Source organism: Rhinatrema bivittatum, chromosome 13 (genome assembly GCF_901001135.1).
Source record: "Rhinatrema bivittatum chromosome 13, aRhiBiv1.1, whole genome shotgun sequence".
Taxonomy (NCBI): Eukaryota; Metazoa; Chordata; class Amphibia; order Gymnophiona; family Rhinatrematidae; genus Rhinatrema; species Rhinatrema bivittatum.
The window spans coordinates 60,568,990-60,594,290 of record NC_042627.1 but is presented as its reverse complement, the minus strand read 5'-3'; the positions used below and the strand labels follow the sequence as shown (position 1 = coordinate 60,594,290).

Genomic DNA, 25,301 nt, shown 5'->3' with positions numbered 1-25,301 from the left:
GAGTGTGTCTTGTGTCAAATAATTACCACTGGAAAAATTGAACTCTTAAGTATAATTTTTCTTTTTTTCTGGTTGGAACATCACCTGCTGTCTGAAGAGTGAAGGGACTGTGGTATTCCAAGAAGAAATATCTTTATAGACCCTGATGCTTTTCTCTCCACCCCAGTCCCCCCACTCAGATCAAACTCAGGACTGCAGTGAATGTGTCAGCTCTCAGCAGCGCCCCCAGCAGGCAGGCTACAATACTTTTATCAGCATTCTATAATCTAGAATTAGGATTTAAATAACTCCAAAATCTTCCAATTAAATACCACTACTGTACTACTGTAACCCATTATTTTATTTATTTTTTTTTTATTTATTTGAGTTTTTCTATACCGGCATTCACGGAGATTCGTATCATGTCGGTTTACATAAAACAGGGGTGATCAATACATTATAAACGTGTATAAATATAACATGAGTATACATTTTATATATTTACAAATTATAACAAGTTATAACAGTGCGCAGAAAAAATCAGTTACAATAAAACAAGGATGGTTCTAACTGGGAAAAGAAGAAGAATAAGACGATAGAAATTTAACAAGAATAAGAACGTGTAGTGTTTGGTATGTCCGTATCAGTTTAGTGGGAGATAGACCGTCTTTCTGTATTTGGTGAGATCATCAGTCTGACTGATGATCTCACACAGGCAGGCAAGCCAACAATTATATGTTGGCTTGCCTGCCTGTGTGCCCTACATCTGCTCCAGAACTCCTCAGCCCGGTCTCATATTCCATCTACCTTAAAGGAGCTGCACTGGCTTCAGGTTAAGGAGAGAGTACAATATAAAGCAGCCCATCTTGTCCACAAAATGACTAACTCTGAGGCCCTACCATGGATGAACTCAATGGTGAGGATTTATAATCCATCAAGGACCCTGAGATCTTCTCAGCAGGGCCCTGCTTGATGTCCCATCAGTGCGCCATGTTCAGTTGCTGCTCCTGAATTTTGGAACTTTTTATCAGAGGCTTTACGATTGGCATTTTGCCCAAAATCATTTAAGAAAATGCTGTTTTCAGCTTGTATTTGCTGTCTGTGGTTGAGCAATAGCGAGGTGTAATGAAAGTCTATTTCTTTGTTTAGATATTGACTAATTCTGCTGTTTTCTTTCTTGTGGATTTTTTTTTTTTTTTTTTACTTTTTAGTGGTTTGATTACAAGTATTTTATCTTTTATAAGCTACTTAGAGCTATAAGTTATATGGTGGCACAAAAATACCTTAAAATAAATAAATAAGTAGCACTCTGGTGGCTAGGAGCCTAGAAAATCCAGAGGCGGCAAGAAATTCCATGGCACATTAGCAGCCTTTTTCTTCAGTCCTAGAAAATTATAAGAACTGTACATTTTTATAACTTTCCAAGCCCAATTTAAGGAAACAGACAGGCCACAATGGGCCTCATTTTCCAAGCACTTTACCGCGTGCGATAAATTCGCAAATCGCGTTAACAGCTGTTAACGCGATTTGCGAATGCAAATTAGTCATTTGGTATTCAGGGGGCGGAGTTGGGGCGGAGCATATGTAAAGCGGGAACCTGTGTATCGTGTGCGGCGAAACGGCCGCAGTGTTAGCGCGGCTGCTATCGTGGCTAATAACTACAACGCCAACCTCGCGTTATGGACCTGAAAAGGATTACCGCCATCCACGATAGTCCCACCTATGCCCTACATAGGTATTTTAACCCCTATAGGAGGGCCACCTACTAACTCGGGGTGGGGATTAGGTATGAGCGTCGGGGGTTGGGGGCCACTTTCGCATTCCACATGAGACCTACGGACTGAACAGTGGTCTCTAGTGCAGATTTGCTGGCCGTCGGAGTGAGGACGCTCACTCCAAGCGGAGATTTGGCCAACATTCTCTCCACCTAGCATGTTGTTGCCCAGGTAGAGTGTCCATCAAGCTAGGTAGAGAGAACGTTGCCCAAACCACTTCTTGGAGTGAGCGTCCTCACTCCGACAGCCAGCAAATCTGCACTAGAGACCACTGTTCTGTCCGTAGGTCTCATGTGGAATGCGAAAGTGGCCCCCAACCCCCGACGCTCATACCTAATCCCCACCCCGAGTTAGTAGGTGGCCCTCCTATAGGGGTTAAAATACCTATGTAGGGCATAGGCACTATAGTAAGTCTCTCTCTCTCTCTCTCTCTCTCTCTCTCTCTCTCTCTCTCTCTCTCTCTCTCTCTCTCTCTCTCTCTCTCTCTCTCTCTCTCTCTCTCACACTCGCACTCGCACACGATGTTTCCCCACTGCACGAAAGAAGCCTCATTTGCATTGGTAACGCCCCCTAATGCGTTATTGGAAAATAAGGCCCAATGTTTGCTAGACTTCCCTCAGACATTTCTGCAAGTAAAATGGCATTTTTACCCACATTAATGGTCTTTTACAAAACAGCTTTGCAGCTAAACTTATGCACTGCCCTAAATAAATTTAACCAGACTATGCAAACACTACCTGAGTGTGGAGCCAGGATGGGGTTTGCACTCACTTGCATACATTTGGATTTTCTAAAGTTTGCACAGAAATTTTCTCAGTAAATTAATGTGGGCATTTTTGCAGGTGTAATAGGGTACTGGTAGTTTTGGTTGTAACTTCTGCATGCATTTGCAGCTAACAAGATCTGGGATGTTATCCCCATAGCACAGAGTGTTCTATACAATGACTGCATTTACTCCCCAGCACATGCAGTTTTAAATGCTGTTTACAGCATCATATATGTGCGGAATAGGATCTTCAGGCCCTCTTCTTACTGCCTCTGTTCACATCCAACTACTAAGATCATCTCCTTGTTCCATGTACTTTGGATTCAGGATCACATATTTCTGGCACAAACTTTAAGCTAACTCTTACTATACTACTAGCAGTTTAATTATTACAATCTCATCAGCTTTTTTAAATCTTGGTTGCATGGGTCTGATTCATTATGGGCAGATTTTACAATCTATGCACAGGCGTAGATTTGTTCGCACAACCCGGAGCGAACAAATCTTCGCCTGATTTTATAACATGCATGCGCTGCGGCGGCCATGTTATAAAATCCAGGGTTGGCGCGCGCAAGGGTGTGTACAATTGTGCAACTTGCATGCGCCAAGCCACGCAGCCTGCCTCCGTTCCCTCCGAGGCCACTCCGAAATCAGAGCGGCCTCGGAGGGAACTTTCCTACCGCCTCCCCCCAGCTTCCCCTCCCTTCCCCTATCTAACCCACCCCCAGCCCTATCTAAATCCCCCCTACCTTTATTTGAGAATTTACGCCTGCCTCTGGGCAGGCGTAACTTGCATGCGCCGGCCAGCTGCCGGCACGCAGTCCCTCGGCACAGCAGTTGTTCAGAGGCCTCAGCCCCGCCCCCGGAATGCCCCCAGGCCAGCACCCTGGCCCCGCCCCTGGAACGCCCCTTTTTCAAAGCTCCGGGACATACGCGCGTCCCGGGGCTTGCGCACACCGCCGAGGCTATGCAAGATAGGCTCGGCGCGCACAGGGGCAGGTTGGGGCAGCGTAACCCTTTGAAAATCTGCCCCTAAACTTTTTATTCCCATATCAAAGAATAGATGAACAGCCAGAGGTCCATTCAGTCTGACCTGCTTCTGCTTGCCTAACAGCTCTCTACATAATAATCCAGGGAAAAGTGGAAAAACACTCTGCATCCATAGCCAATTCTGCAAGAGTGGAAAATTATTCTTTTCCAACCCTCAAATTTTAAGGTGAATTTTAAAAGCCAGATGCGCACATTAATTAGGGAAAGGGTGAATATGTCGGGCTGTCCAGATGTGCACGTAAATGCCACAGTGTGTACATCTCGGAAGTTTTCAAAACAGGGGTGTGGCATGGGCATTTCGGGGCGTGAAGCTGAAATGTGTGCATAAATATTTATGCGATCTGGCATGCCAAGGCCCCCTGCTGTGTAACTTTACTTCTACTACAGGTGCCGTGTGAGTTATAAAATTAAGATAAATAGGCAGATAGTTTTAAAGGTTGGGGATAACTGGGGGGGGGGGGGGGGTGAACTTGGAACAAACTGGTAAAACTGGGAATGGCGCTGATGTGCGCCCCTTTCAAAATCCTCCAATTTACTTGGTAGAAGCGACATTTCCGCACACTTGTGCGTACGCACTTAAAATTCGGGGCCCGTGTGTGCGTGGCCGGTTATTTTATAACTTGCGCACAAGTTATAAAGTAGCCGCGTCCCTGGGCATGGACCGACAAACATGCACACACGCACGCCCACACGCCGGTTTGAAAATTACTGTCATAGTGATTACTTCAGAATTGCCAGATTAGCACTTCTTCCCAATGGGTAGCTATATTATCAGGCCCACCAATATCTTTTTTCCTCTAAAAAAGAAATCTCCATTTTAATTGTGAATTGATTTAGTGTTGTAGCTATAACTGCTTCTGTTACATAATTTCTGACCATTCTGGTTTATAAAATTCCTTCCTTTCAAAGTGGTGAAATCTATTACCCCTTAATCTTAGAGGATTCCTCCCTTCTTTTGTTTGATGCTGCTTCAATGAAAAGATCATTTACAAGATCCCTATAAAATTCTTTCATATATCTGTATTGTGCAATCAGATCTCTTCAGTGTCTTTATTTTTCCTAATATAGATAATTCCAGTTTGGAAATCTTTAATCATATATAAGCTTCTGTGTCTTTTATTATCTGTCCTCTTTTATATCTTTTCCAACATTTGGATATCTTTTTTGAGCATTAGTGCTCAGAACTGAACTCTGTACTTCAAAGGTTGTCTGACAAACACATTATACAGTGTTAGGATGATCTCATTCTTTGCTTCCATCCTCCCTCCCTCCCCCTGCTATTCAGTGGATACCTTAATGCGCCAAGCTTTGGTTGCTGCTGATTGGCTTTGCAAACTCATTCTCAGTTTGTTTTCAACATACTCAGGTTTTTCTGCTGGGTAGGATTAACAAGATTTGCCCCATTCAAAATATATAGCCACTGCCTAGTCTTATGTCACAATTGCATTATTCTGCATTGACCATTTTCCTAAAGTATTTAACTAACAAATGTATTTATTTATAAGCATTTGATATGCCACCTTTTCCTAAGGTAGGCCCAAGGTGGATTATATAAAGCAATCACACTGAATATTTATTTATTTATTTTAGTTAGCAATTATTTCTTGCCCACCACTCCAGCGATCATGGCGAGTTACAAAACAACATACACAGAAATCATAGAAAACACATAATGAAGTGCACAATACATAAATTAAATTGATCATAAAACAAGAAAAAAATAAAATAACAAAATAAAAGTCCTGATATTAATACATGCTGTCAGTCTGCACATTATGACAAAAAGCTTAGACCTAGATTCATCATTCATCACTGAATGATGAATCCAGCGAAAATGAGGGGGGGGAGCGAAGGGGGGGCAGGCCTGCGAAAGCCCGCAGCCTTCGCACCACCACGGTGTCTTCGCTGCCGGCTTTCGCACTGAATAGCGCCACTGCTGACGATAACGTTGGTAACATTTTCCCTGGCAGCGAAGACACCACCGACTCCTCCCTCCCCCTGCCCCGACTCCTCCCCTTCCCCTAATTAGCATTATATTACATGCGAACAGTCCCTGTTAGCATGCAAAATGGCCTTATCGCGTGCGTTAGGGCCCTAACGCACGGATAAAGCTTTAGTGAATGACCCTATAAGTTGGTAAAAACTTGTTCAAACAGCTTTGTCTTTAACATTTTTCTAAAACTTTTAACATCCATTGTCTGCCTGTGTTCTGGAATTGTACTCTTCCTGTAAAGGGAGTATGATTACAAATGACAGAATTTGGTATCATCTACGAAAAATGGCAATATTGCTGTGCCTCCTCTTTAAGGAGTATGTTCAATGTCTGGGGATCATATTAGATTTAGGACTTTCCATGCATCCCTACATTAAAGCTTTGACAACAACTCCAGGGATTATTGCAAATTCAACCTTTTTTTGATCAGGATTTTTTCTCCTCGATAATGCATGCTTCAGTTACGTCATATATAGATTCCTGCAGTGTCTTATAAGTTGGCCTACCAAAAAGAGATATTTACAACTTCTTCAGAATGCGGCAGCTAGATTACTTTCTGGCTAGAAGAGAGAATTTCACTTCAATATTGAGACCCATTTTATTCAGGGCTCGTTTTAAGTGATGGATACTGGTTTTTAAAGTTCTTTAAAGAACATAAGAACGTAAGAACATAAGAAATTGGCATACTGGGTCAGACCAACGGTCCATCAAGCCCAGCATCCTGTTTCCAACAGTGGCCAAGCCAGGCTACAAGTATCTGGCAATTACCCAAAAACTAAGTCTATTCCATGCTACTGTTACTAGTAATAGCAGTGGCTATTTTCTAAATCAACTTAATTAATAGCAGGTAATGGACTTCTCCACCAAGAACTTATCCAAACCTTTTTTTAAACCCAGCTACACTAACCACATCCCCTGGCAACAAATTACAGAGTTTAATTGTGCGTTGAGTACAGAGATCATCTATGGAAGTGCTGCTGAGGATTCCACTGCTACAGGAAGTTAAAATGGTTTCAACAAGGGAGTGAACTTTCTCTTATGCTGCCCCCATCCTTCTGGAATTTAGTCCCTAAGGAAATATGGCTGTTCCAGTATTTGGTGGCTTTTAGAAAAGCTATTGAAACTTGACTCTTTGGCCACGCTTTTCCACATAGAGCCAGATTTTATTTCACAAAAGCCAATTTTATGCTGCATAGTTAGGCTGCTGCATTGTTAGGCTCTTAAATTTACAGTCAGTTTTATTTTATATAAAGCTGCTTTATTTTACACAAAGCCAAACTTTTTGTTTTTGCTTAGATTTGATGGTTCCCCAGATGACACAATTGTTTAATGGGTAGATTTCATCTGCTACCAGAGATTTTATTCTACCTGATAATTTTAGAGCCTTAAACACCATGAGGTCCGTATGACATAGTGAGGGCAAAGGTAGCACCGGCGCCATTTTGAAGATTGGCAATACGGCCCGCGTGCAGGAGGTCGCTCCCGGACCCCCGCTGGACTTTTGGCAAGTCTTGTGGGGGTCAGGAGACCCCCCCCCAAGCTGGCCAAAAGTCCCTGGGGGTCCAGCGTGGGTCCGGGGGCGATCTCCTGAATGCGTGACGTCGGGAGCCAGGAACCAAATGGTGCCGGCGCTACCTTTGCCCTGTCACATGATAAGGGCAAAGGGCCATTTCTCAATGCAGCCGTGGCCAGAGAGCTGGAGATCGCGTCGGGACCCCCCCACTGGACTCCAGGTAATTTAAAACATTTTGGGGGGGTTCGGGAGGGTGGGGGATTTGTTTTAAAGGTTCAGGGTGGGTTTTAGGGTTTTTTTGGTGTGCCGGTTTTCCCGCCCTCCCCCGATTTACGATTTTAACTATTTTTAACAAAAAAAAACACGACGATAAGATTTCCCTCCCCCCCCAGCCAAAATCAATCGTTAAGATGATCGATCACACGATTCACACCCCTAGTTATTAATATAAAATGTTTGACTGTTCATGTAAACCATTGTTATTCTTGGATTCCGGAGAGAAGACCTGCGCCGTCTCCCATAGTTATTAATATAAAGCGTTTCGACTGTTCATGTAAACTGTTGTTATACCTGTGAACCGGAGTGAAGGCCGGCGCCAAACATCGGTATATAAAAACATACAAATAAATAAATAAATATTATGTCAAATTTGATTGTGTTTTGATTACTATTGCCAAATGGCCACACTATCATTACCTCTTGCACATAATCCTGCATGCTAGTAAGAATTAGGTCTAAAACAGCTCCCCCTCTCATCAGTTCCTGGACCAGCTGCTTCATGAAGCAGTCATTTATTTCATCTGGAAATTGTACTTTCCTAGCATGTCCTGATGTGACATTTGCCCAGTCAATTTTGGGGTTAAGTGAAAACTCCCATTATTATTATTGGTTTTTAATATGAACTTTATTCACATTTTCCATAAGTAATCATCATACACAATATAACCATCATCTATTTGTCATAGTCCAATATAACCCCAGAGAAAAAAACATCCCCCCTCCCGTCCACTGCTTAAATGGTTTCCATATTGTTTTAAAAATAGGCAATCCATCTCTATTGCCATGTTTTTCCACGTGTTAGCATTCCAAGAGTCTTTTATAAAAAAGTAAAAAATCAGGGAGATCCACCTTTTTTCAGCAAATAGCAATCATTCACCTGGCTGCTATAAAAGTCTGAGGAAGCAACTTATTACTTTTCCTAGATGCAGTTTATGTTGGGAAGATAAATAAAATAATTTTTGGATCACAGTCAGCTTGAATCCTTACTAATTCTTGAACAAAATCTTGAACTTTCCTCCAGAATCTCCCATTATTACTTTGTTGCCAAATTTTTTAGCTTCCTTGATTTCTTTATCATTTCATCTTCTGTCTATTCATTCTGGCTAGGAAGATCGTAGGTAACCCCCACCACTATACTCTTCCCCGTCACATATGGAATTTCTATCCTTATTGAAATACGTATTTCTAATATCCCCTGTTGAAATATGTAAACCGTTGTGATGGCATTACCAAATGACAGTATATAAAACTAAAAAATAAATAAATAAATATCCATAAAGATTCCGCAGTGCATTTAGTCTCAAGCAGGATCGTTATCCTGCTTGACTCTATGCCATCCTTAATATATAACACCACCCCCATCAATTTGATCCAGCCAGCTCTTCCCCAGCACTGTCTAAAATCATATCTAAGTGAAGTATGAGGTCTACTACTTTTGCATCTGGCAGGCATGTTACCAAGCGATCCTCACGTTCACTAGCCATCCAGCTACCTACATTCCTAATGATCAAATTATCTACTATGACGGCCCCCCTAACCCTTTCCTCCTTGGCATTCTTTGTGCAAGAAGATGCTGTATCACTTGGAAAGCAGGTCCTAGCTGCAGGATCACTTCCTGCTACACCAAGGTAATTCTGTCCTTCCAGGTAACTTTGCTCCTCCAAGGCTGTGCAGGGGCTGCCAGACTGAAGTTGGGACTTTACTACTATGTCCCTGATGGTCTCCTCTATATACCTCTCTGCCTCAACTCCTCCAGGTCTGCTACTCTAGCCTCCAGAGATTGGGCTCGTTCTCTAAGAGCCAGGAGCCCTTTGCATTGAGCGCATAAATACAACCTCTCACCGGTAAGAACATAAGAAAATGCCATACTGGGTCAGACCAAGGGTCCATCAAGCCCAGCATCCTGTTTCCAACAGTGGCCAATCCAGGCCATAAGAACCTGGCAAGTACCCAAAAAGACTAGAAGCCCCCATCTGTACCTTAATATTGTTGAGTGGTTAATTAAGATTGTATATGCATAATATAATGACTGGCTGATGTTATTTATTTGATGTTTTATTTGATAATAATGTTATTTTATGTATGTGTATTTTGCAATGTTGTAATCCATATTGAACATACAAGTATGGAAGTTGCAAAATATGTTTGATTACATAAATAAATGAACTAAGGGAGTAGGGTTGTTTAGTCTAATGTAAAGTCATTTAAATGTCTTTGTGTATTTTATAATAGTTTGCAATGACCTGCAAAGGAACAACAATTAATTTATTGATAAGGGCTGCAGTGTGCCTCGGGTGGGTGGGAGTTGGGGTGGATGGTAGGGTAAAAAAAAAGACATTGAAAGTTAACCTAGTTCTGTTTTGTTTTTTTTTTTAAAGCAAACACATACTGAAAATTAACTTAATTTTCTTTTTTAAATCAAACACCTAATCTAGCTTATTCTATTAAATAAAACACACAGAAAATATCAATTTATGCCACAATCTCTCTTTTCTCCCAAGCTTTAAATCACAAAATTTCCCAGAAAAATAATACTTACAAATCCATTTCAATCAACAGAAAATCCATCTGCTCTCATTACTTCTTCAAGAGTACTGAGAGCAGGATCCAATCCATCCTAATTTTCACAAAATTGAATTTATGAGGAACATGCATCCTCATTAGGATTAAGCCAAGAAATGCATGAAAAATCACAGTCGAATCCATTAAAGTCACTCCCTTCAGACTTACCAGTGCTTCTGCCATCTTTAAGATGCTGCTCAGTGATATGGTCAGGGACATCCTAGATCTTTGTGTTGCAACCTATCTGAACAATACTTAATTTACTTAGAGAACTCAGTGCTGCATGCAGAGCATGTAACATTGGTGTTGGAATGGCTAAAATTCACTAATTACATGAAAAGGAGAGAAATGCTACTTTTGATCAAGAATTGGTAGAGCTTCTGGGGTACATCATATTATCCAGAGAAGTACAGATGAGCAAAAGAAGCACATGTGGTACATTCCCTCTGAGACATTCAGTGTTTCATTGGCTTTGCTAACTTTATCAGATGTTCATGCAAGACTTTTCCACTATTGTAGCATGCATAATATTTAAGCTAAAGAGGGCTGTTACCTTCAGATGGACTCAGGCAGCACAGTAATCCTTTAAACAGCTAAAAAGAGCATTTACATCAGCTCCCCTTCTGGCTCATCCTGAGCCTATGCAGCCATTTATCATAGATATTTCAGATGTGGCCATAGGCATCATGTTGTCCAAATGTCAGAGTCCCTACTGCAGTTTTGCACCTACATTTCAGAAAATCTCTTATATGCAGAGTGCCATTATATAACCTTGAACCAAGAACCCTATCCATCAAAGCCAAGAAATGGAGACACCACCTCGAGTGAACAATCCATCTGGTACAGGTCTTGACAGATTACAGAAACCTAGAACACCTCTGTTCAAGCCAAGACCCTCAAACACTGGTAATTACGTTGAGGGCTCTTCTTTGTTTGTTTCAAATTCCAGATTTCATATTATCCAGGAAATCAAAATGGGAAAGCTGATGGTTTATTTCAGAAAGCTCTCCAGAACAGAAAATCCTGCCTCCCTATATTTTGACACCCCCCCCCCCCCCTTTAAGTTGATGTGGGATTCCCTTCTATCAGATTTGTTATCCTTGACCTAACCCATGGGAAACAAAAGGATCTGTTTGTATATGCATAGTTGGGAAAACATAGGCACACCAACACAGTTTGATCATTGGAAGAGAGCAGGGGATTGCTCTGTAACCAGAATCAATTTTATGTTCCACCTGGGATGCTGGAAACATTCTGTATTTACCATGACTCCATGTTAGTAGGGAACTTTGGTCTGCTAGCCTAATACCTTTTTTTATATTCCACTTTTCATGTCACTTCAAAGTGGATTACATTCAGGTAGTGTAGGCATTCTCTATCCCCAGAGCGCTTATAATCTAAGGGCCTCGTTTACTAAGCATTTTTCCCATATACACAGAATGGGAGAAAAGCCTTAGTAAATCAGGCCTTAAGTTTGTACCTGAGGCAACAGAGGGTGAAGTGACTTGCCTAAGATCACAATGAGTGTCCGTGGAATTTGAAACCTGTCTTCTGCTCGCAGCCTGCTGTTCTAACCACTAGGTGACCCAGTTGTCAAGTACTTCCAGTTCTGTGAAACTTGTACCCAAATCAAAGCACCACAGGAACAAAACCCATGGGCTTCCTTCAGCTGGCAGAGACCCTGGACAGCAATAAGCCTAGATTGCATTACCGACCTTCCATGATCAAGCTCAGTCATTTTGATGGTGATAGACCAATTCAAAAACATGGCTTCCTTCCTAAACTTGCTCATAGTTCACGTTGGCAGAAGCAATGGTATAGGACCTTTTCATGCATGTGTTCCAATTTCATGGATTATCAGAGAAGAATGCCTTGGACTGGAAAGAAACATCTTGACTGTTTGGACATATAGCTATGCATTTCCTCTGCCCATCATCCTCAAATGGATGGCCAAAGTGACAGCCAATCAGATTTTAGAGTAACATCTTTATTCCTTCCTCAGTTATCACCAGGATGACTGGACCAATTCCTAGCCTATGCCAAGTTCTCATATAAAAATGTCATGTATTCTTCCACTTATCAGACATCTTTCATTGCTAATTACAGATTCCATCTCCATTTTCACCCGTAAATAGCTACCTATGGACATTGCATAACAGTTCCACCAAATACAGCCGAAATTCAAAGAGCACCTAGGTGCAGCAAAAGCTCCTACCAACAACAAGCCAATTGCTGAAGACATATGGATTCTTTTCATAACATGAGCTACAAAGTTTGGCTCACAATTAAACCTCTAAGGAACTCAATGTCCCTGCCACAAACTGGATCACAAATAGGTTGGATTATATACAGTACTGTTATCCAACAAATCAACCCAGTAGCATTCAAGCTGCAGCTATAACCATGGATTCAGGAGCATCTAGCATTTCACATTTCATTATTAAAGCTATCATAGGCCACCCCTTCTCAGGACACAAACCGTTTCCACCACCTCCAATTCAGGATCAAGAGTATGTCAAATATGTCGTCAAACTATTTTGGCCTCAAGGTGGATTAGGAACATCTGAGTTAGCTGAACGACTGGGAACGCTATGATCCAGAGAGGCTCCTGGAAACCTGTGGAAAACGCTTACATTCCTGCCATCATCCATGATTTCTATAAGCAATACCCAATAAGCCAGGCTTATGATGCTCAGAGAATGCCTATGAAGAAAGAAAGGGGTAATTTGAGGTGTAATCATTAAAGGGTTTGAACTGGGATAGGAGGATGGATAGCCTGACATGGGGATGAGCCCGGGAACACAAGATAAAAGAACAAAATCCCCAGGGGGAATGCCTCACTGATAACCTCTGCAATCAAATGCCCGAGGAACTAGACTGGTTGGAAGACTGGTGAAAAAGAGTTGCTAGAAATAAAGTGTTTCCATCAACTTAAAGACTGCCAGACTTCTTGCCATGAAATGTCAGTCCTGCATTCTGATGCTGAACTTGACTTGCATGTATAAGCCCCTCCAGGATGGGGCACATCAAATGTGAGAGGGTCTGGCACCAGTGTGAGCCAAGTACCAGTTCAAAGAAGTTTGGGTCGAGCAGATGGTGTAGTAGACCATGGCCCAGTGGCAAGAGGGATAGAGAGTTCTTCCTTGTGATGTCACAGGGAAATCCATCCACCTGGGTCTCCTTTCTGTGAACCCTGTCCTTCACTGCCTCTATGGTGTGGCTCGTAGTTAATATGCACTCCAAATAAGGTTCACACCAAGTTATATTTCAAACAATTAAACTTTTAATTCTGGGGTGACCAGTATAACAGATATTTACAAGATAGAAAAGGGCAGAAAAGATTACCGAGATACAGAGTTCACAGGCTTTCGCAGCCAAGATACAGCCTTAGCGATATCAAATAAATCGCTGCACAAAAACTCAAACGAATTATTCCAGTCTCTCAAATTGCTATGCAATACTCCTCACGGCAATGACTTTAGAAATGTGTTACTTACATTTCCCTTCAATTCTCAGTCTTACATTGACAATATCACACCCCCACATACGATTAAGGTACATCTACACCAGGGCAGTTACATTATGCACTGACTTATGGGCAATAGGGTACCTCCTCTCTCTAGGTCCAGTAATCCCAAGTATGTATCCAAGGACTTCCTTGGCATCCTGGGTGCATTCCTCTTCTTATGTCTAAACTGTTTATTGAACATTAAAAAGAAACGAATACTCGACAAACATTGGGTTCTGATGAATATCAAGCAACAAACAGCTAACAGTCATAGTAAAAAACAATTTTTTAGCATAATAATTTCTGCCCCCCCCCATCCCAATCTCCCAAAAACACAGACAAGAGAAACAAAACATGCAGCTTCCTCCGGGAACCCAGGACATTTCATCAAGATCACAGATAATTAAGTGCCTCTCCTTCCCTTGGTCCTCCATTGGCTGGGGGGCCAAATACTTCTTTCACTCCTCCTATGTTGAGACCTAGGCTGGGCCCCCTGGTTGTTTCCTCATGGAGGAAACACCTCTTTCCCTGAGGTGGAAAGCCCCTGCAGGGCCCAGTCCAATAAGAAGGGGTCCCTGGAGTCCATCTGACAGTTCCCTCCAATATCCTCCTGCCAAACTTTGAACCAGGCATTATGTACTCCCAAACTATTTCCCCTAGAGGATCTTCTTCCCTTATCTTTTTAAAGGAATACACCATCCTACCCAAATGGTACTCCATCTAGAAATGTCTCAATCGAATAGCATACAAGTTCTTTAAACCATTTATTATGCCATCTAGTGGTGCTTCATTGGTACTGCAAAAATAGCAATGTTCTCCAAATCACTCAAAAAGAAATCCTGGGGCTCCCTCACCCAAAATCTTTTCCCAAGCCATACTCCATGACAAGGACCTAATTTAGGGGTCCTATCACATCTGCAACCCTACTTGCCCCACACCTGGACTGGGCTTACCTGTTTCTGGACTTCAATAAGCCATGGTCTGGGAACTGAGCTATTGGTTCCTTACTGTCAAGATCAAAGTTAACCTGTTTGTAAACTTTGTATCTCTTACCTGGCATAATCTGAAGTAAAATACCATGATGTGTACCTAACTTGCTTGTCTGTCTGTTCTTAAAGAACCTGTGATGACCACAAATACTTTTATCTTTTAAACAAAAGTTTTCATAAAACAATGGATTTTGCAGAATCAAGGCCATCGCACACAGTAGAATTACATGGGTATATCCTACAGTAATTACCATATTAACCTCACCAGCATCACATGGAGCATTCAAACAAACTCATGCTTTATGAAGAAACAATATTTGGTTTGTGTCAAAAAATGGCTATTGATAGGATATGTCAACAATTACCAATGTCTGACCTGCAAGATCCAATTTATCCTGTTGGAAAACTGTTGTATAATGTTGAATCCTCCCTCCCCCTCCCCCCATGCCTTCACGGATCCTCCCATTTTGAATCCTCCATCCTCCCTCCCCCATGCCTTATCTTGGTACCCCCTCTAATCCTTTTAACACAACCTTGTACATAGTATTTTATATTATTTGCTATAACCAATATCCCGTTTATTCTGTACTTTCATAATTTATATTATATATATACCATTATTTAACTACCTTGTTCTTATGTAAAACTGTTAACTGTTCCCTGTAAAGGCCTTGCCTAAATGATAGTTACACTATCATAGTTCTAAGTTATCTGTAAACCGATACGATGTGCAAACGGTTGTCGGTATATAAAAGTTTCAAATAAATAAAATAAATAAATATGTGAAGATAATTTCTCTTCTACTTGCATCAAAAAATGTCTTTTATTCTAGAGTTCAACTGATTTATGTATTTACTTAGCTCCATGGTTTGCATTCACTACTTTAGCTACATACGCAAGTGTTTAAAACATTAAAACTTTACAGGTTTACCATGCCTGGAGAATGAATATATATATATATCCACCTTCCTCCAAATTCCCAAAGAATAATTCACCCCAAAGAACAGAGGAATTAATATAAATCTAAGAATAATCCCCTAATTTACACAAACAACACTACAACCAAAGAACAGCTTGGACATGACTAGGTAGGTGCAATTGCTCCCTAAGGGGCTCCTCTCAATCCCCTTTGGGTGCTTCCTGTCTCCTCCTGCCTTTTCAGGATGGCATCAAGCAGGACAGGATGCAAGCAGTGTCCACTAGGTTGACCAAGCAGTGGCAAGAAAATGGACAGGACAGATATCTTTATGCAAAGAGAAAGCACATTGACAGAAGCTCTTCTCCTTATAGACTGCTTGCAATCATTTTCTCTCTCCTGCTGCAGGCCCCTTTTTAGGTTGGCCTGTGAAGACATCAGCATCCTATAATGGGTGTTCTCCAAGGTTAGTAGGGTAAGCAGCCACAAAGATGAATGACATTTGACAACATTGATATGGACACTCTGGTTTGATCATATTTTCCTAGAGCAACTTTGTCAGCCAAAACAGCTTGTTCCTTTTCAGCAACAGAACTGGGTGGTTTATTTTTAGAAAACAAATAATAGCAATAATAATAATAATAAAATAATATATAATTGAATGGCTTGCCATTTTTAGAAAACTCTTCTCCCGTACACAGAGAAATATATAGTCTTAACCTGATCTCAGCCCAAAAGTATTAAGAACATGAATGAAGCTGCGCTCATTGCTTACAGTGACACCTAGTGGATGGATTCAGGACCCATAATTGCAGGGTTTTGAAAGGAGATCTGGTGAATGGCCCCTGGCCCTGGACTGTCACTGCAATGGGCCAGACCAAATATGTTAGGGAATCCCTGGGTAATTGTAAATAAAGGCTCCTAGTGCCAGATCCCAGTCCTGGTTTCATTTGAGCTGGAAGGAAAAAGAAGTGCAACAATAAAAAAGAAAAGAAAATGAAAGAAGAAAAGTTTTCCCAGTTGATGCCACTTTTTTCTATATTCCCAGTAAATTTGCTGAAGTGGGTCTGCTGACAAAGACCTTAATTATATCAGGACTATGTTTGATGACTATGTTTTTAAGAACACTGAAGATCTGCAGCATCAGTTCAGGATCCATCCAAACATCCTCTTCAGCTATGTGAATACTGATCTGTTTTACACCAGGCACATGCCTGCTGGGCTTCCTGCAAACCTAGTGAAACCAAACACGTGTTCCTTCACCCCCAGTTCAGACAAGGACCAGCCCCATCTTTATACCATGGCCTGGATACTTCAAGCATCTTATTAAAGCTAGGGACTTGCTAGTTACCTAGATTGGCAAGATATCTGGACTGCAGCTCATAAAATAGATCCGTTTGCAGCAGAAGAAAAGAACCGCTCTTACATAAGATATCCGGCATTCTTTGTTAAATTTGACACAGCCCAGGACTCAGTTTGTCAGAGGAGGATCTGGAGGAACTGGATCATACTTGTACATGTTTTGGTCTTCTACAATAGTATAGCAGTTCTGGTCTTGAAGAGGGAGTGAAAATTCTAAAAGTTTGGGGAATTGGATAGTGTTGAGTCCATTCACTGCGTTACTGGACATTAGGACTACTGCAGCCTTACCCACAACATGAAATGTCTGGTTACTCAATAGATTCACACAGCTAGGCATACAGTTGCCTATTTTTAGATATCTGAAGATGATTGGCCAAGTAAGAGAATCTGTGACACTTGAGACATTAACCTATTCCTAAAATCTAAGATCAACAGCTCCAGTAAAGTTTGGGTCTCAGTACAGAATTTATTTGTCTAACAAGAATGACACTGGGCTTGACAGCTTTGCTTTTTTTTCTTTTTTCCCCTTAAAATGTATTTAGATTCTGCCTTTGTGATCAGTCAGCCCCTTCAACACAGATTTCATTCAGGTACTGGAATTATTTCCCTGTCCACAGGGGGCTTACAATCTGTACCTGACTCAATAAAGGGTGACGTGACTTGCCCAAGATCACAAGGCGCAGCAGCAGGATTTGAATCCTGGCTTCCCCGGATCACAGCCCACTGCCCTAACCACTAGACTATTCCTGCTTTTGTACTGCTAGGGCTGCACTGCGACTGTACATAACTAGTCATGCTGTGTTGCACATCCGGTCTGCCCAGACTGAGACTCTTCATCTGGTTTTCTACCAATTAGATAATTGAACACATACATTTCCATTGCTTAAACCAATGTTAGCTTTCCCCCCCCCCCCCCCCCCCCAATAACCTCTCAACCTTTCTCCTACCATCACTCTTTACAAATTATCCCAAGTACATCCCTGTTGTTCCCCACCATGCACTCTGCTCATCCCAAGCATTTTCAAATTCTGTCACACTTCAGGTTACCACTACCTCTCCAGAAACATAGTTATCTTTCTTACTTTTGAACATGATGTTCTTAAATAAAGAGTATTTAAAAAAAAAAAAAAATACTGCTGCACTGTTTCTTGATGCCACTGATTAGAGACCCTGGCAAGGCTTAATTAACCCTCTTCCTGCTTGGAACTGACATAGGTACGGCACCGTCACATTTTGCGCTCATGCTACGTATTTTATTTATCACTTCACTGCCACAATCAAAACTAACACCACACAGAATGCACTAGCAGATATAATTTCAAAGTATTTGCATTTCTTTCTTTCTTTTTTTTGTCTTTTTTTACAAGCTATGTAAAACTAAACATCTCTGTCAAGGAGGCTGTCCTGTTTTACACGAAAAGCTGGGTGACTGGGGGCGCAGAATTCTTCAGTCAACGTAGGCTTGACGTGCAGAGGAGAAAGCAAGAAAAGAAGTACTTGAACAAGCCTATGTTTTTTTCTCTCCCCTCTCCCCAAACAACACCATGACTCACAAGAAGACATGCAATTCCCTTTCCTTCCTGTCACCCTTCTTTCCTTCCTTTTATATCCACCCCATTCCCTTTTAAAGTCACATTTCATGGGTTTTTTTTCACAACCAGGGAAATAAAGCAGTAGTACAAATGCAACGAGACGCAGTTTGCCTGTTCTAGAACTTCTTTCTTTTATGGTACCATATTCTTACGATTTGTATGCTTTTTGGAATACAAAGTGTGTGCATCTTTTATCACACCCTGCCCTGTTTTGGTTTTTTTTAATACTCCTTCTTTTAGTCAATTCTTCTGTAATTCTTGCTGTATTTACACTTTAAATTGTATCACTGTGATATCTGCATGAGGTTATAATTAGGATCAGTACAGCAACACCTCAGTTCACCTACATTCAGAAAGGTAGGAAAGGATTTTCAAAGACTTTAGACACTAATAATAAGAATCAAAACACAAATCAAAAGAGGAAAGAGTGATCTTAATGATAAGGTCAGATTTTGCTGCCAACTGAATTATCTCAAAAGGTTTTGCTGCTAGTTCTCAGTTAAATTCCTACCTCATGTTGCCTCGTCTTCACGCCAGATAACACGCTTCTGCCTCTCTTTGTCTCAACGGTAAAGATTCCACTCATTTGGAAATGTTTATCATATGACCTCTAACTTACTGTGGGTTCTCGGTCTGATTCTCACACGCATAGCGTGGTATTTGCTTTTCTATCACGGGTGATCTCTGAAGGTCACCGGTGAAGTCACTGCTGAAGCTTACAGCACAGCTGCCGGCCTATGCCTGGCAAGTGATAAAAAGAGGGTTTAAGATCGTTCCCACACTGCTGCCAGGCCTTTAACCTTTGCAAACAGGAATATTCCTCCACACAGAAAATCCTTATTTTAGAAAACAAAATAAACACCTTACAGGTCACGACGCATGATCTGACAGGTATTAGTAGTGTTAATCAATATTTATTTATTTAGGATTTTTATATACCGACCTTCTTAATACAAGTATCAAATCAGGTCGGTTTCCAAAGAACAAAACTGTCGCGGTTAAGGCGTTACAATAAACAGAGTTTCTGTCAAATAATTAATACTGTCAAATAATTGTTACACACGTCCCTAGCTAAAAGGGATTTAACTAGCATGAAGGAGCAACAGTAATTCATTCAAAATGAAAATTAAATTAATTTTCCAGTCCTATTGGAGGCCGGGAACACTCTAAAGGATAGCCTCCCATGTGATAGCATAATAAATCAATCGGCACTGAATAACAAAGACTCAAAGGAGCGGTGTTAGAAAAGCAGAAGCAACAGCAAGCTCAGTTGTCTGAAAGTTTCTGTTTCATTTCTGAGCTAAAGTGAATATTTAAATTTATTAAAAAAGTGCCTATTACTTCACATATGCCACTACTGCGCAAAGTGGGACTTGTCCAATTAGGACACTCTGTTTTAAGGAGACTTCCTTATTAAGGACGCACAAGAAAATGATGGCTACTGACAATCTTGACAAAACTGGTTTATGTTCTGTATCATTATGTCGCCACTAAGGATGCTCTTAGGTATATAATGATGACTTTTTACTGTTCTAAATATACCAGTCCATTGTCTGCAAGTCAAGGTGATATTGTGCTATTGTTTTTCAGAAATCTTCATAAACACCCTTAATACAAGTAGTTCCATCTTATGATCTCAACAGGCAGATGCTAATTATAAACGGATACTCTTGTTGTCTCTTTTTGATATTTTTAGACGTGGATTTGACTGTGGTACTGGGTTTTTTCTTGTACTTTTAGATCTGACTGTGGCCTTTGACACCACTGACCATTCTATTCTTACTAATCGTCTATCAAGTTTAGGAATAGGAAACTGTTTTAAAATGGTTTTCTTCTTTTTTAAGTAATCATTCCCAATCAGTATATGTCTTTGGTCATGGGTCTGATGAATTTGCTTTGGACACTGGGATTCCTCAGGGGTCAGCCCTTTCGGCAGTACTGTTTCATGTGTATATTGCCCCAATTTGTCAAGTTTTATCACAGCTTGACATTGGCTATCGTCTTTTTGCTGATGACATCTAGTTTTTTGTGCCCATCTCTGAATCACTTGATTGTTCACACAAGAGGATTTCCTACTGTTTAAAATCTCTTTAGGATTGGCAGGCAAATAATAAACTCCTTTTAAGCATGTTTAAAACGGAAATTTTATATCTGGCAAGCTACTTTGATATGAGGGTACCGCAATCTTTGATTTTGGATGGGGTTGAAATCCCGATAGTGGCCGAAGCAAGGAATCTTGGTTTCATTATGGATTCTACCTTATCACTAAAGCCTCAAATTTCAAGAGTTGTGAAAGGGGTGTTTTTTAAACTTCATATGCTTCGTAGATTACAGCCGTTCTTAAGCAAGTCAAATTTAAGAACTGTTACCCATTCTCTTGCCCTTTATTTTTGGGAGCTCTGGAATGAATGCCCTGCACTTGGGTCTTCCCCAAAAATCCCAGAAGGCATTGCAGTATGCTCAAATGTTTGCTGTCAGGGTAATTACCGGGATGCTGATGGACGAGCATATCTCACCTGTTTTGAAGAGTTTACATTGGCTCCCTGTTAAATGGAGGATCTCTTTTAAGATACTATGTTAGGTTTGAATGGTGTTGTTCCCCCGAGTTTTAATACGGCCCTGAAATTATACTGTCCATTATGAACCTTAAGATCCTCTAGCCAAATGCTTTTGAATAGTCCTTCCCCTAGGATTGTTCGTCTTGATGAATCTCAGGAGAGACTTTTTTAAGTTCAGGGCCCTGTTTTGTGGAACTCTCTCCCCTGAAGTCTAAAGGAAGTGTCCTCTCTGCTAAAATTTAGGAAACTCTTATATACTTTTCTATTTTCTCAGGCTCATGCTTAATGTGATCCCAGTAGCGAGCAAATTTTATGATGTGTATTGATGTATAAGAACAGAAGGCCAGTACCGATTATAGATCAAATATGACTATGAATGTAGTCAGTTAGAGATAAGGTATTTTATTTTTTACATGTGTCTTGTTTATGTTTTATTATTTATGTTTTATGAATGTTTTTTGTAAACCACTTAGTAATTTTGATTTACGGTATATAAGTTATTAAATAAATAAATAAATAAATAAATAAATAAATAACACTGTGAAAATTGCCCTCTAAGGTTTTAATAGAAAAAGGATGAGTTGTACTACTTGCTTTGGTTACTTCTGAAATATCCAGAAGACTCAACATTTTCTAATATTTTTTATATTAAATTAAGACTTTTTGAATATTGCCTTTGATGTTTAAGTATTTGGATTTTTTTTTCTTTGTAAAGGCTCTTGGGCCCTCAATGTGGACTATTTATGTTATTAATATTTTTCTAGTTCTTCTGGGGTTTGTTTTGTGTAAATTGATACATACAAAGTTTGATAGATTTAATTTACATGATGTGGTTTTCATTTAAATATAAAAGTATATCTAAAAATAAAATAAAAAATATGAATTAAGACTGGCTTCTTCTTTTTCTGGATGTTTAATTCTGCTTTGACTACAGTCCGAATGGTTACAAGTTCCCAATAGGATTGGGTAGCAAGGCATCTATTCTTTATATCATGCTGGTTCTTGATCTCAGTCAAAGGGCCAAGAAGGGACCATCCTCAGCTCATGCCTGCCATTTGACCTTAGCCAAAAAGAGGCCGAGAATTAAGCGAAGACCATATTGCCATCTTAATATTAAGAAAGCACTTGCATCTTCTGTCTTCCTCAAAATGAATTAACAAGACATCATCCTCACAGATTAAAGAGAAGCAGAGAAGGAAAAGCGCACACTTACCCATGCACACTTACATGACCTATGGCACATTACATAACTGTGAAACTCATTGAGGATGTAATTATTCTGGTTTACGGCTGCTACTACTGCATTTTCTTTGTAAGTAATTAAATCTTGCAAGTCCAATAACTTTACACATCATTAAAACCTGCATGCCAAGTATTTATTTTCCAGGTAGTAGGAGGTTCAAATAAATAAAGTATGCACACAAAGTTCTATTCTCTTTTGTAGAACTGTCTTTAACAGATGATTGAAGGTCTCTTAGATACTCTACTGTGCATCTTTACTGAAGAAATAATCTGAAATTCACTAAAAAGTGCACGATAACCCATGGTAATGGTGGCACAGGTTACCATTCTATAGTGAATCAGTTCCAAAGTGATGAAGGCAACCTTAGCTATCTGAAAACAGTGCCAGTTCTGAAATGCTTGTATCAGTCAAGAAAATGCATATATTACTGCAAGTTACTTTGATAGAAGATCTGGTTAAAAGGAAAATAAAATATTTTTAGGTTATGTCTTCAGAGGTTCAGATGGCAAATTAGTTAACTCAGGCTACCATTAATGCAGGCTACCATACATTATTTAGTGGATTGGCCCCACTGCACCCACAAAGCTGGCAACTTAGGTAAACAACACGGGTGCCAGCTTTGTGGGTGCAATATTGAGCAACTACTTCACTGTTTCCAAATTGGGGTAAGTAGAATGACCAATCGTTTTGAAAAGTTGGCTCCCATGGTTAACAACAGTTTGGGTTACAGCGCTGTAGTGAATATGAACAGTGAACACAAACGTTTAAGGGCTTCTAATATTTTAACAAACTACCAGACAATACACTGTATCAATTTTAGTCCTGTAGAAACCTATTGTAATGTAATGTTTAAAATGTTTTTAGTCTTGAAGAAAACTGGAATTCTTGAAGGCTGTGATCTCTTTTAAGGAATGACCAGAAAAGAAGTTCTAGTATGGGAGCTTTCAGGACTGCATAGAGCTGAAGAAGGGACATGTGCGATTTCAAATGCTCATGTGCTACTAAATCTTTTTTTGTTGAGTCAAAGGTATCACACTTTCACTTATACTCACCACCTTATTGCATTATAACGACGACATGTAATACAAAGGAAAATGTAAAATTAATTATTTATTTATGTTTAAATTATGTAATCTGCTAGATCAGGCATAAAGAAAGGGATGGTGAGGAACATTTCTGCATGGGGTAACCTGCACAGACCGGCAGAACAGATAGTGTACCCTGCATGGAGTGGCAGTTTCTACCCTTAACAGAACACATGGGAGTAACCTGCATGGAATGACAGTTACTACCCTTAACAGAACATGAGGGTAATCTGCATAGAATGGCAGTTACTACACTTAATAGAATGCATGGGGTAACCTGCACAGCACAGCAGTTACTACTCTTAACAGAACACATGGCTGTAACCTACATGGAGCGGCAGTTACTACCCTTAACAGAACACATGGGGGTAACCTACATGGAGCGGCAGTTACTACCATAAGCAAATTGCTGGGCAGACTGGATGGACCATCTGGTCTTTATCTGCCATCATTCATTACTATGTTACTATGATTGGCGGATAATAAATGCATCAAAAATAAACATTTTTTAAAATGTTCAATGCTATATGTTATAATTGATGCCCCTAGCCTCCTGCAGTTCTGTGGCCAAGGGAGAAAATGCATAATTAGCTTGTTGCGCAATATTAGCCTATTGCTACCTAATTTACAACCTGCTGCACAATCAACATTCCCAAAGCTTTTCCACCTCTTAAATCAATCTTTTGAAGAAAGCTACAGGATGCCTTCCTTCACTCTCAGCATTCTCTCTGCTCCTGCTCCATATCTTCCCCCTTGTAAACAAGGAGAGGTGAAGTTGGAGTGGACAGATAAAGCAGTAAGAATGTTTGATCTCTCAAAGATCTCTTTATTAAAACCAAAGATACAATTGATATAATTCTTGGATGGAATGTTGTCTCCTTAGAAGAATCTCGTCTTTGTATAAAGATGGTCAACTATATATCAGCTACAAAGACTTGGATGTGTTTTGGAAGTCTGCGATTGCTGGTCTTCCACAACTGCCAGACAGGGCATTAATATGAATTCATAGAAGCCTTGATGACTGAGGCTGCTGCTAACTAGTTTTCAACTTGTGCAAATTCAATCCATACCCAACATATGTACACATATTTTCTGTGTAATGAACAGCATGACAAACTTCTGATGTTGGGGGCAGCTTCAGCACACAGAAGCTCATATACTTGGAACGATGATAGCGACTTTCTCATGAAAATTATAAAAAAGATGGTTGCACTATTTCAATTCAAAATAAAAGTGCCATTTCACAGTTAAAAGTTTGTAACATATGTCTTTACTTGATAAAATGTTGATTTTTGTACTTGGTAGATTTTGTATTTGTATATAGGTTAAATATTGTTTAAAAACTGAGAATGTGAAGGGCTTTCAATAAAAAAAATGTACTTTTTTGTATATTTAGATGTGTGAATCTTTAAGTTAAATTATGCAAATTTGCCACATTATTGATGCAGAATCTTGAAAAATCTGCCACAGGAAAGCAAGGGCTCTGGGTACAGTTGTGCAGCTGTTTTGATAAACTGCATTCATTTCATAATGTAGGCTGTTATGGAATTATAGATTTGTCAGCCAATACTTATACAGGAAACGTTGGGAAGACTCTGAAAGCAGTGACGCTTATTAGGTTGAGGGTTAGGATGTTTTATGCACCCACCAAAGCTACAGAGTCATTCCGAAAGCTACTACTACTACTATCTCTGCTTCTTATTTCTATTGCACTACTAGACATGTGCAGCTCTGTACAGATACACATGAGAGCCAGTCCCTGCTCAGTTAAGCTGACATGACAAACAAGAGTCTATGGGAAATGTATTTATTATAGAGAAGGGGGTTAGGATTTAAAAGCAGCCTAAAAAAGCTGACTTTCCTGACCTGAAGGGGAGGCTGATAGGGGAGAGGCACACAGTAAAGGAGAAAGGAGAGGCAATGAGAGAAAAGAATGGCGAGAGTGACTATTCGGCTTGATTCCCATGCCTTTGCCTGTTTCCTTCTCGGTGCCCACCACAGTCAGTCACTGAGTGCATGCATTTACAAACAGTACTGCAGGAAACAAACATACTGTAGTGCCAGAAGGGGGATCATAGACAAAAAGTAAATTCTCCGGGAGATCCGACTTCAGTTCTCAAAAAGGAGACAC

General features: G+C 40.3%; 1 protein-coding gene across 2 annotated transcripts in view; it reads right to left on the bottom strand.

The window, feature by feature from the left end:
* Positions 1-25,301, bottom strand: part of PDE8A (phosphodiesterase 8A) — a 399,353-nt gene that overhangs the window by 336,326 nt on the left and 37,726 nt on the right. The window contains exon 1 of one of the 2 annotated variants that reach the window (XM_029575867.1): positions 18,796-18,908. The exons of the other annotated variant lie outside the window; for it this stretch is intronic. Coding sequence (XP_029431727.1) covers positions 18,796-18,870 — 75 coding nt within the window. The 5' untranslated portion in view covers positions 18,871-18,908. Of the gene's footprint in view, positions 1-18,795; positions 18,909-25,301 lie in introns of those variants that run through there. 2 annotated transcript variants of the gene reach the window in all.